The sequence below is a fragment of the Pogoniulus pusillus genome, chromosome 15 (assembly GCF_015220805.1).
Source record: "Pogoniulus pusillus isolate bPogPus1 chromosome 15, bPogPus1.pri, whole genome shotgun sequence".
NCBI lineage: Eukaryota > Metazoa > Chordata > Aves > Piciformes > Lybiidae > Pogoniulus > Pogoniulus pusillus.
Genome location: NC_087278.1, coordinates 12,953,640 through 12,965,830, shown reverse-complemented (window position 1 = coordinate 12,965,830; position 12,191 = coordinate 12,953,640). Strand labels below are relative to the sequence as shown.

At 39.9% G+C, this 12,191-nt stretch overlaps 1 protein-coding gene across 1 annotated transcript in view; it reads right to left on the bottom strand.

Moving 5' to 3' along the window:
- SLC41A2 (solute carrier family 41 member 2) overlaps nt 1–12,191 on the bottom strand; it is a 42,794-nt gene that overhangs the window by 29,771 nt on the left and 832 nt on the right. Inside the window, exons 2-5 of the mRNA XM_064155422.1 lie at nt 9,879–9,986; nt 6,096–6,167; nt 5,093–5,237; nt 3,057–3,203 (exon numbers count right to left, since the gene is read on the bottom strand). Coding sequence (XP_064011492.1) covers nt 3,057–3,203; nt 5,093–5,237; nt 6,096–6,167; nt 9,879–9,986 — 472 coding nt within the window. The remainder of the gene's footprint in view (nt 1–3,056; nt 3,204–5,092; nt 5,238–6,095; nt 6,168–9,878; nt 9,987–12,191) is intronic.

Genomic DNA, 12,191 nt, shown 5'->3' with positions numbered 1-12,191 from the left:
AAGAAATACACATCCATAAAATGACACAAGCTACTGTTTTTACAGTAAGTAAAGCAAAACTCAGGTGACTTTCAAGAAGATGAATATGTGATTTATAAAACCCCAAGCGCATAGTGCAAGAAGAGACAGTGACATGAAACAAAATGCAACCAATGTTTTGTTTGGGTTTGAATTCTTTTACACACTAAGATAGAATCATAGAATCATAGAATCAACCAGGTTGGAAGAGACCTCCAAGATCATCCAGTCCAACTTATCACCCAGCCCTATCCAGTCAACTAGACCATGGCACTAAGTGCCTCATCCAGGCTTTTCTTGAAGACCTCCAGGGACGGTGCCTCCACCATCTCTCTGGGCAGCCCATTCCAAAGCCAATCACTCTCTCTGGGAAGAACTTCCTCCTAACATCCAGCCTATACTTCCCCCAGAACAACTTGAGACTGTGTCCCCTTGTTCTATTGCTGGTTGCCTGGGAGAAGAGGCCAACCCCCACCTGGCTACAGTGTCCCTTCGGAGTTAATTCACAGAAGAAGAAATGTGTTCTGCAATTGCTGGAGAATGGGAAGAGGGAACAAAAGACTCTTTTTTTAGGGCTAGTTCCACTCCCTTTTTGATAAGATTTATAGCAGGTAGTTTATGTGGTAAAATGAATCTCATCCAGCTTGGCTCTTCTATAGAATCTGTACCACTCCACAGCGGAAGAGCAGTTCCTAAAAGCACTTAACTTTTCACTGAACTTCTGTGACCTTAAATTAAAAAAGGAAGGAGAAAAGAAGGAAGAAGTAAGGATGTCAGCCAGTCCTTACTGATCTTCATTTACTGTAACCCTTCATTCCTTTAGTAAAGTGATATGAGTTAATCTTTCAGCTTGGAGATGCTCTGTGGTTTACTCCTTGTGCAGGGACATACAATTCAACGTAGTGCTGCTGAAAATGATGCAAACTCTAGTATGAATTAGAGGTAAACTGGAAATACACTTCTTCAAAGCAGCTGGTAGGGGCCTGAAAATAATAATGTGAATCACAAAAAATTTGTCTTCTCAGCCTGGACCCACGAGAGATAAATGTATATATTTAAGTTGGGGGGGGTGGGGGGGGAAGAAAAGGAAGGCTTAAAAGAATTCTTCAGATCATTACTGACAAATGACAGCCGTCCTCATCTACTACATTCGCTCTGCCTGTTGCAGAGCACTCTCCGTGTTCTGCGGGCCCCAGCGCTGGTCCTGGGGAGCCCTCTAGTGCTTTCCCCAGCTACTGAACAACGACTCACAGGCAGGGCTCTCAGACAGTTGGGAACGACAGAAAGATGTCTTACACTTCTAGTATTTAAGCCCACACGTTTTATAGCTTTGCCATTCTTTTTTAAAGCAGTCGGATAAACTAAATTACACACATATATATAATATTATATATATATATATATATATATGTTGATGCCCAAACAAGATGTTTGATTTGGCCCCAGCTGAGGTAAGAATTCTACAGTCATTTCCCATGCCTCCTGGGTGTGTATTATCAAGCATCCTCTTAAACCAAAGGTTAAGCACAAGTTTACAGCTCTATTACAGGCAACCAGAAAGTCTGTATATAAAAAACTTCCCCCTTCCAACTTGTTATCTGAAAACAAGGTTCACCCTGCAGAAAGGAGCCAGAAACATAGTTTTTTTTTCAGTAGATTTGAATATTTAGGTTAATAAATCCTAAAAGAAAATAATCAATTTAGAACAAAATTCAGAGGTGAATCAAAACTCCTTTATTATTATCCCACAGAGGGGTATTGGAAGCTGGAAAATGGTACTGGAAGGGAAAATGAGGGAGCAAGGAGGTATTGCAGAGGGACAGCACTTAGAATCAGAAGGAAATTGACAACAGTTTTTGTGCAAGTCGTTTAAAAGTCGTAGCAATCACAAAGCACAAACCAATCTAAACGTAGGTTTCACTTCTTGAAATACCTACCTGTTAGAGACTTGTTTTTTAGTAAAAGTACTTCAATCATTGTTATTTTTAATCTGGGCATAGTTACAGCTCAAGATATTATGTGAATGTTGTCTAAAACCGCACCCTAACAATGAAACATTTTCAAAGCAGAAGTCCCAGCAGCTGACCACGACTGCCAGCTCAATTCCTTCCCCTTAGTGCTTGCAAGGGGACAACACTTCAGAAAGACTCTGGGAAGCAAATATTTGATCTAGGGTTAGGCATTCAACAAAACTTGAAGACAACCTCCCTCCCCTCAAGAAAGTAAATTCAGTACCTACAGTTTCTAATTCACATGTAGATCAACTGTGACACTGTGAGACTTTCAGATAGTAAGCAGATGTGCCAAGATTGTGGTTAGTGATTTCTGTAATTTAAAAAAGATCATGGCATAATGTTGCTACCCAAAATCAGAGACTAGGAAATGGCCTCAAGATGTACAAGGGAGATTTAGGTTTGCTATTAAAAGAAACTTCTTCACTGAAAAGTTTCTCAAACACTGGAGTAGGCTCCCCAGGGAGAAGTTTGAATCACAGTATCACAGTATCACAGTATCATCAGGGTTGGAAGAGACCTCACAGATCATCAAGTCCAACCCTTTAGCACAGAGCTCAAGGCTAGACCATGGCACCAAGTGCCACGTCCAACCTTGCCTTGAAGTGCCCCAGGGACGGCGACTCCACCACCTCCTCGGGCAGCCCATTCCAGTGTCCAATGACTCTCTCAGTGAAGAACTTTCTCCTCACCTCAAGCCTAAATTTCCCCTGGCGCAGCCTGAGGCTGTGTCCTCTCGTTCTGGCACTGGCCACCGTTCCTGGAGGGGTTTTGCACAGATGTGATGCTATGGGACATGGTTTAGTAAAAGACTTGGTAGAGATAGCAAATGGTTGAACTCAATGATCTTGGAGGTCTTTTGCAACTGAAATGATTCTGTGGTTCTAAGATTTATCATTTAATAGTATTAATGTTGATGAAAAAAGTCAGCCATACTAAAAGTTTTCTAAACCTCTCCCTGCCTGCATTCTCTCCAACCTCCCAACCCAAAATAAGTTCCTAAGGAGAACTTAAAAACATACTTACCAAGGCAAGTATAAAGACCCTGACTTATCCATGCTAGTATAGCAAGAGTGATAAGATCTCCAAAACTTGCTGCTATAGGAGTGGCAACATTGTCAGGATTAATACCAGTCTTCTTCGAGCCAACAATAACTCCCACCATTATTATTCCTAGATTCAACAAAGACAACAGTATGGTAACCACATCTACTGTTGCAACTCCACAGAAAATTGCAAGACAACAGCAGTTTCAAACAGTTTGTGTCCTAGGATGATTTTCATCCCACCTGACTGATGTCTGCATTTTGAAAACTTCAGCCATTAAAAAAAAATATATATATTAAAAAAGTACAGTAACCACACACAAAATCAAGCATCACTGGTACAGTGAACTACTTTGCTTATGACTAGAATTAGCATTATTGCCATTTCCTGAGCTAAAATGTATGCAGTGCATTTTTTCTACATCCTACTAACTTCAGCTGGCTGAAATTTAAATTACACTAGGCTGAAAATAACATAGGATTAAAAACTTTGAAACCTGATATCATGCAGGATTTCCAGTCATGGACTTAGCACCAAAAGTCAAGAAGCTACATGATAAACTAAAAGCTAAAATAACACATAAAAATGTTACTTGCAATACATTTAAAACATTTTAAATTGAGGATGTTGGTTTCTGGTTTTGTTTTGTCTTGTTTTTTTTTCCTATAAATAGCAATACCAGCTTTTAAAGAGGAAGTTCTCTGCACAATGCAAACAGCTACTAAAAAATAAATTCACATTTTTAGTGACATCCTTCTTTGGCCTAACTTGAGTAGCTTTCCTCTGATATAATACACACAAGAGCTTCAGCTGTGTGTGCCATCCTTTGTGTGATTTTGAAGAATCTTTGAAGAATTAGTATAACAATTTTCATGTATTATACCAATAATAGTACACATTGTATGCTAGGAAGTTCACTTTCAGAGATACTGCCAAAAGGGTAACATTGCATTAAATTTTCAAAAGAAAGAACTGAAATTATCCTGTAGGATCACAATATTTCTAAAGCACCTGATTCATGTGTAGGAGAATGAAGCTTAAAAAGTAATTTCCTGTGCTGGCCCATCACCAGACAACACCAAAATTTCTCTTCATGTCCAAATTACATATGAGAGGAGGAAAAAACGTACTCATGTTCCCCAGTCCTCTCTCTGCTATTAAGTCTGCATATGATCAAACTCAAAAGCTTTGTACTCACTAAAAAATAAAAAAGGTGTGCTCTCAATTCCATGCAAAACTTTAACAATTCTGTAATTTCCACTGAACAAAGCATATCAAGTTAGTACAAAAAAAAAAAAAAAAAGGGAGAGAGAGAAGTTAAACATTTTAATTGACTTACTACTATTAAGACCCACTGACTAGGATATGTCACAAATAGAGGGAGGTACTTTCCCCATCTCCCTTTGTCCATTAATTACTGTCTTTTGTTGTTAAATGTTTCTCGACCTTTGGGAAGAGAAGATGAAATTCGTCATGCCATATGGCTCCAAACAGACACTGGCATGGTTGGTAGAGGGAGACTTGACCTTGGTCCAAATCCTTCATATAACAAGCCAACTTGTTCACCTCAGCTACAAAGCAGAGCACAAACTAACATAAAAGGAGCATTAACAAAAAAAATTGGATTCAGCTGACCTAACATCCAGGTCTAATTCCAAATTAACAGATCCCTTAATATATAGGTATATATATTAGGAAATATTTTGTACATTAATCAGTGCAGAAAACAAAGGAGAAAAGTTCTCCATCTTCTTGGGTAACTCCTAAACCCCATAGTTTTTGTTTTAGAGATGCTCAGAAGGTCATGCAAGTCAAATCTTTTCAAAGAGTGTGATGGGAGGAATGCAATGTGCATGTCCATATCCAAACTGCAAAAGTGCATCCTATCCTCAGCTGGGTTTCACCTATGCTCTACCTTACTGCTATAGCAACATCGGAATGGCAACAAGGCATAGCAACATAATATACATTCACCAGCCACAGGAAGCTAAATAACATATACATACTCCTCTTACCTTGTAAAAGAGAAGCTATGAATGCAGTTGCTACGCTGCTAGAACACAGAAGGACCGAATGATCGAAGCGGTATTTGCCCTCCGGAATCCACCCCAATATTACAGCAGCCACTGCTGCCAGAAAACCAACTACTGTTGCCTGAACCTGGAGGCAGGGAAAGAAAAAAAAAAAAAAAAAAAAGACAAAGAGGTAAATAATTCTTAAAATAACTGATAGTCTTAGAAGGACTACGGAATCATTTTCTGCTGCTCTTTCTTCCTATCTACATTATTTGCAAAGTGTAAAATAAGCATCCTCATCCATCCAGGATGGTAACCTTGCATGATCAAGAGGAAAAATCTTATACCAGTAGAAAAAGCTTCATCAGCATTCCAGAGACTCAAGTATAACAAAAGTAAAATCAGTGAAAAGAGCATCAGGTTTCCCAGAAGCCAATACCTAAAAGAGGCTCCTAAGCCATTTCAAAAAGTGAAGTCACAGTGTAAATGTTTCATGTATTTTATGCTGTATTATAACATATGAACATGAAAGAGTTCTTTAGCTCAAGAAATAGTTGCTTTGGAGAGCAAACATTCCTTTCCTCAGATGACCCAGCTATTTAAAATACTATTATCCAAAAGCTCTATCACATACTTTCTTTAATGGTTTAATCCAACACAAATACAGTATTGAAAACATTTCAGTGGTCAAATTTAAAAGGTTTTGCCAAATCTGAACTTTTTCTCTAATTGTCCTCAAATCCTCTCTCAGAACAATTTGAAAAATAAATACCTGCAGTACAGTGACAAAAAATATTTTACCTTTTCTTCTGATCAACAGGAGTTCATCAAGAGAACTACACTACTAAAAAAAAATCCTTGTACATTTACTGTGAGCCAGCAGAGCTAGTTAACACTGTCTGTCCAACTAACACTGTCTGTCTCCATACTTACCAACTTTTGTGATGGACTTTTGCAATAACTTAGCTCACAAGAGTTCATCAAATAAATCCATTATACTTACCTGTTTTAAGGCCAAATTGCCAATTATTAGATTCCATTTCTCAATTGGAGAATCCATTTTCCCAATATTTACCTGTCAAAATTAGAAAGTAATTCCAGACATTTGGTTTTAAAACTGTACTTGAACATTGGTTTGAAAATCACTAGAAAATGTGTTAGAAACCCACAAATAATGCAATTCACACAAAAGAAAAAGACCTTTCTAAAGCAAGGTAAAACCACACTGTGTTTTCTCAAGTCAAGCATTGCTCTTTATTTTACATTGTACTTACAGTATCTATCCAAAAGTATCTGAACTTCATGTAATTTTACATAGTAATTTGTTTAATATTGGCTTAAAGATATTCTACCTACCTTATATTCCAGGAATGCTGAAGCATCCCCAGATTAGATCAGTACCTGGAAGGGAAACTGTTCAGTCACTTTAGACTAAACTTTTTTCCATAGTCCTTAAATCCTATAAGGCAGTAGTAAAATGTGTTGTGCTAGTTTGAAGCAAGCTGGAATGTTTTGGTAAAAGAACTAGATAACGGGCAGTGAAATGAAAACAATTGATGTCAACTTCTCTCATAGTCTCACTGAGAGCTCTGGGAAGAAGAAGTAAACTTTCTCCATTTTGTCTCTTCTCTTGCTTTTGCCTTAGACCGAGACACATCTTTCTAACATCACTGCTTTCTAACCCTGCTCCCTAACCTCTTGGCTGCACCTCTCTTCTTCCTGAGAACTGGGGTAAGGTTGAGAGGGCCGGGGGGAGGTGTTGGGGTGGTTTGAGAGCCCCTCCTGGGGACTCAGGTTTCTGGGAGAGGAGTTGTGCTTTTATATTGTTTATCCTTTGTATATTTCTGTATATAATTGTACATAACTGTATATATTGTAAATAGCTGCTTGTAAATTCTGCTAGCTGTAAATAAATTGCTTCATCTATATTCCCAGGGTCCGTCTGAGTTAGCTGGGGCAAATACAAAGTGTGGGGGGGCGGGTGAGAGCCCAAACCATCACATGTGTAGATTTCTATGTAAGGACACACACACTCTCATGCAAACATGTTAATTGATTACAATGGAACTAGCTGCAAAGAAAAACTGATGGTGCTTATGGGAGAGCAGAAAGCACATCTAATACTGCTTAGCACTCTAACTTTTCACTTATACAGTGCAGACAGAGATTTATGACACTGTGATATAAATCCTAAGGCTGGACAGACAGCAAAAAAAAGCACATGAAGAAACAAACAAAGTACATGAAGACTCTTTTTAAATGTATTTCCTTCTTCTACTTGTCTCACAAACAAGATCTGAAGAACAGTTCACAGAACTGCAGTATGACTATGTTTAAAATAACTTCCTTTTTGAGATATGTGGGACAAAAATTACATGTTAAGCATCAATGTTACTGTTCCTTTCCCACAGAATACTGATATATAAGATAATACACTTCTCAAAATACAGAAAGAATTAATGCTTATATTTTTTAGTCTTTTGATAATTTTTTTTTCCAGTTGGTTTTACTTCCATTTGTTTTTCATTTTGTGATAGTAGTGACTTGAGAGGATGAAGTAGTAAAAAAATAATCTAACTTAAAAGCTTACAAGTGTAATAAGACATTTTATCTTAATCTATACTATAAATGTTTTATGGTCTTCAAAGCACAGTCAAAAGCTCTTCAAATACATGTGTTAAATTTAATTGTTACAGAAATATTTAAGGAAGTCCAGATAGGAATCTCCTTTTCATTCTCCTTAACTATGAATGCTAAATTAATGAAATGGTAGGTTATAAACAGCTTCACTCTTCTCTCTTTGAGAAGTTGTGGGAAAAAAAGTCCCCAAAGCCCCTGTTAAAACAGTAACCTTGTAAAATGCCTCATCCAACCTAACCACCAGCTGATGCCAAATGACATAGTTCCTCCTTCTCCTAGTATCAGCTACATATTCACAGTTTCTTTCTTGACCCAGATCTACCAACTCCATGAGCGGGTTCATAGCAACATAAATTGGGTTGCTTGTTTGATGAAAAACGTTTGGATTTTTTTGTTTTGTTTTGGTTTGAGGTTTTTGTTTGTTTTTTTTAAGGGAGCAAGTAAAGGTTCTCTACTACCAAATTACCTGATCCATTACATGCACCCATGTAACCACGCATAAATGCTCTCAGAGTCTGGCAGGGAGAGAAAGAGAAAGGCTACTCCTTTCCATATTTCCAAATTTCCATAAAGATCAAGTTTATCCTTGTTTGTAAAGCCATACTGCTAATGCCTAACCCTATTAACACACAGTCAAAATAGGAGTCTGTGTAAGTTTGCAGGGATCAGTGTTTTGGTGTTGCCTGGTGTTTGTTTGGGTTTTTTTTTTTTTTACTTCTTGGTGAAAACCAAAAAGGAACAGAGAAAAGACAAGGGAGTGAACTGAGACAATATGAGTGAGCAAAACTATGGAACAAAGCTGAAGGACACAAAATGCACAACATAAATATTATGTCTGAATGGGCAATTTACCCAAGTACACCTTACACAGTCATTTGTGTGTGGTGTACTTGGGTAAATTGCCCATTCAGAGCAGAGCAGCGGGTAGAGGGTGTAGGGCAAACATTAACACCAAAGACAAGTGCAAGCTATGCTCTGAGACAGATTAAAAACATAGTCTTGAGGGAGTTAGCCAAATGACAGGATAGGAAACTGTGAGTGGCCAACAAGGAGCAGCTACAGTAGGAATTTGGGCAACAAGATGAATGAAGGCGTCCAGATTACATTTGAGATCAGATATATTACAGATAATAGAAATTCGCTAACTAGACATTACTTTTTGGCTGACTACATGATCACAATGAAGGAAAGATAATTACTTCACAGCTCCAAGAGCACAGACATGTCTACAAATTCAGATGCAATTGTAAGCTGAGTAAAAAGAGTACAAATTAGCTGAAGTCAAGGTAGAAATTTCCTCTTCAAAAGGTAAAGCTACTCAGAGGCAGGCTTTTGCATTTACTGTAAAGAGAGCATCTGGTGGAGAGCCAGCTAGTACATATTTAGTCACAGAAGGAGAGATGAATTGTACAACTGCCTCCAAATAACTTTAGATATGCTCTGATCAATACAGTCCCTCTGTTTTCACTTAGGATGAGGCTGTCAAGCCCAAAGATTGGATGACTAAAGAGAGAGGGAGTGAATGAAATCAAAGTGAAAAATGCAAAGGTCAGAATCACCTTTTTCACAGAGGTCTAAGAGGACTGACTGGCATGTAAATTGCAGGTCTAGTAGTAAGCTTTCTGATTAAACTCTCCAGTAAAGAATGATACAATATGGCACAACACCTGTTTATAAAACCTGGAGGAAGAGGAGCAATCAAAGTAATTGTCCTGGAGTTCAAATTCAGATCTTGCAGCTAAGCTAAAGATTTGACCTGGAAGTAGTTACACGTAACAAGTTTCCACTGTCTTTTACTTTGTGGTTGTTGTTTAGTTGGGGTGGGGGTTTTTGTTTATTTTTGGTTTGGGGTTTTGTTAGTTTGGGGTTTTTTGGGTTTTTGTTTGTTTGTTTGTTTGTTCCTCTAACTAACAGCCAGAACTGTTACAGACTTCGCCTCTATTTGTTTGCTTTTGCAGTACCACTGGAGGACGTGGCTGGCTATCCACTAGCTCACAGGACTGCGTACGCTGCAACTGGTGCTGTGTGACTAAATACACAAGATTAAGCCATAAACATAAAATATTTCTGTTCCAAATATTTGCCTTCCTTTTGAAATATTTACAACACACATCTGAAGAGCAAATAGGAGGTGAAAGTTACTTACAGCAGTAGACAGCCTGGATGCCAAGGTCATTTCCAAATTTCCTTTGAGACCAAGAAGTGCAGGAACCAAGATAAAAACTTCAGTAACATTCTTGAATACATCCCAGTGCTATAAAAAGGGTACAGTGGGAAACATTCTACTGAAAAATTCTCTTTAGACCATCGAAAAAGCTCTGTAAATTGTAAGTTAACTCTCACAAAAATGTTAAATATATCAATGTTTTCATATTACAGCTAAAAGTTTTGAGTCCAAACTGTTACCTACCTAGACAGAACAGATTTACAACTATGTATTTCTACGTCAAAGATGAGAACACCAAAACACCAAAAGAGATACAACACTTGGCCCTAAAACAAACCCCAGTCACCTGGCTTCTCTGGATCTAGTGCAATTAGGTAGTCCCTGGGAGTGTTTAAAAAGATTTAGTTGATTAGATAATGTTGAGTGATAGGTTGGACTTGATGATCTTGAAGATCTTTTCCAACCTGACTGATTCCATGTGACTTTGCACACCTGCTCACACTACTGACATTTGCAATTTCAAGTGTTCAGTACACCTAATGATACATAAAGAAGGGTTGGATGGAGGAACCTGGGAACTACAGACCTGTCAGCCTGACCTCAGTGCCAGGGAAACTGATGGAGCAGGTTATCATGGGGGCAATAACTGCGCACTTGAGGGATGGCAAAGGGCTCAGGTCCAGCCAACATGGATTTAGGAAGGGCAGATCCTGCCTCTCCAACCTGATCTCCTTCTATGATCAGGTGACCTGCTTGGTGGATGTGGGGAGGCCTGTTGATGTGGTCTATCTGGACTTCAGCAAGGCCTTTGATACTGTCCCCCACAGCAAACTGCTGGCTAAGCTGTCAGCCCATGGCTTGGATGGTAACACTCTGTGCTGGGTTAGGAACTGGCTGGAGGGACAAGCCCAGAGAGTGGTGGTGAATGGTGCCACATCCAGCTGGAGACCAGTCACTAGTGGTGTCCCTCAGGGATCAGTGCTGGGCCCCATCCTCTTTAACATCTTCATAGATGATCTGGATGAGGGCATAGAGTCAGTCATCAGCAAGTTTGCAGATGACACCAAGCTGGGGGCAGATGTGGCTGGGTTGCAGGGCAGAAGGGCTCTGCAGCGGGACCTTGACCGCCTGGACAGATGGGCAGAGGCCAATGGGATGGGGTTCAATAGCTCCAAGTGCAGGGTGCTGCACTTTGGCCACAACAACCCCATGCAGAGATACAGGCTGGGGTCGGAGTGGCTGGAGAGCAGCCAGACAGAGAGGGATCTGGGGGTACTGATTGATACCCACCTGAACATGAGCCAGCAGTGTGGCCAGGTGGCCAAGAGAGCCAGTGGCATCCTGGCCTGCATCAGGAATGGTGTGGTCAGCAGGAGCAGGGAGGTCATTCTGCCCCTGTACTCTGCACTGGTTAGACCACACCTTGAGTACTGTGTTCAGTTCTGGGCCCCCCAGTTTAGAAGGGACACTGAGATGCTTGAGCGTGTCCAGAGAAGGGTGACGAGGCTGGGGAGAGGCCTTGAGCACAGCCCTACGAGGAGAGGCTGAGGGAGCTGGGATTGTTTAGCCTGGAGAAGAGGAGGCTCAGGGGGGACCTTATTGCTGTCTACAACTACCTGAGGGGTGGTTGTGGCCAGGAGGAGGTTGCTCTCTTCTCTCAGGTGGCCAGCACCAGAACGAGAGGACACAGCCTCAGGCTGCACCAGGGGAAATTCAGGCTGGAGGTGAGGAGAAAGTTCTTCACTGAGAGAGTCATTGGACACTGGAATGGGCTGCCCGGGGAGGTGGTGGAGTTGCTGTCCCTGGAGCTGTTCAAGGCAAGGTTGGACGTGGCACTTGGTGCCATGGTCTAGCCTTGAGCTCTGTGGTAAAGGGTTGGACTTGGTGATCTGTGAGGTCTCTTCCAACCCTGATGATACTGTGATAAAAAAGTCACTTACATACACTTGAATATTCAAAAAAGTTGTAAATAAATTCATATTCATTCCATATAACATATAAATGTAATGCATATTTTTATACACCATATGCATTATCACAGATCAAATCACACAAGGAGATGAGATAATGCAACATCTTTTTAAACTCCTATGTATTGCAGCATCACAATTGATTACCCTCCCTACTTGACTATGTATGCATTTATCAGTGTCAACAGAATTTTGGACAATTGCTGTATTTCTATCCTTAGTTAACGACTTGAGTAACTCCAAATTAAATATGGGAAAGATTTAAGATGAGGTTTGGGAAAGAGTTCATAGTAGCAGAACCATAAACAGACCTAACTACTCC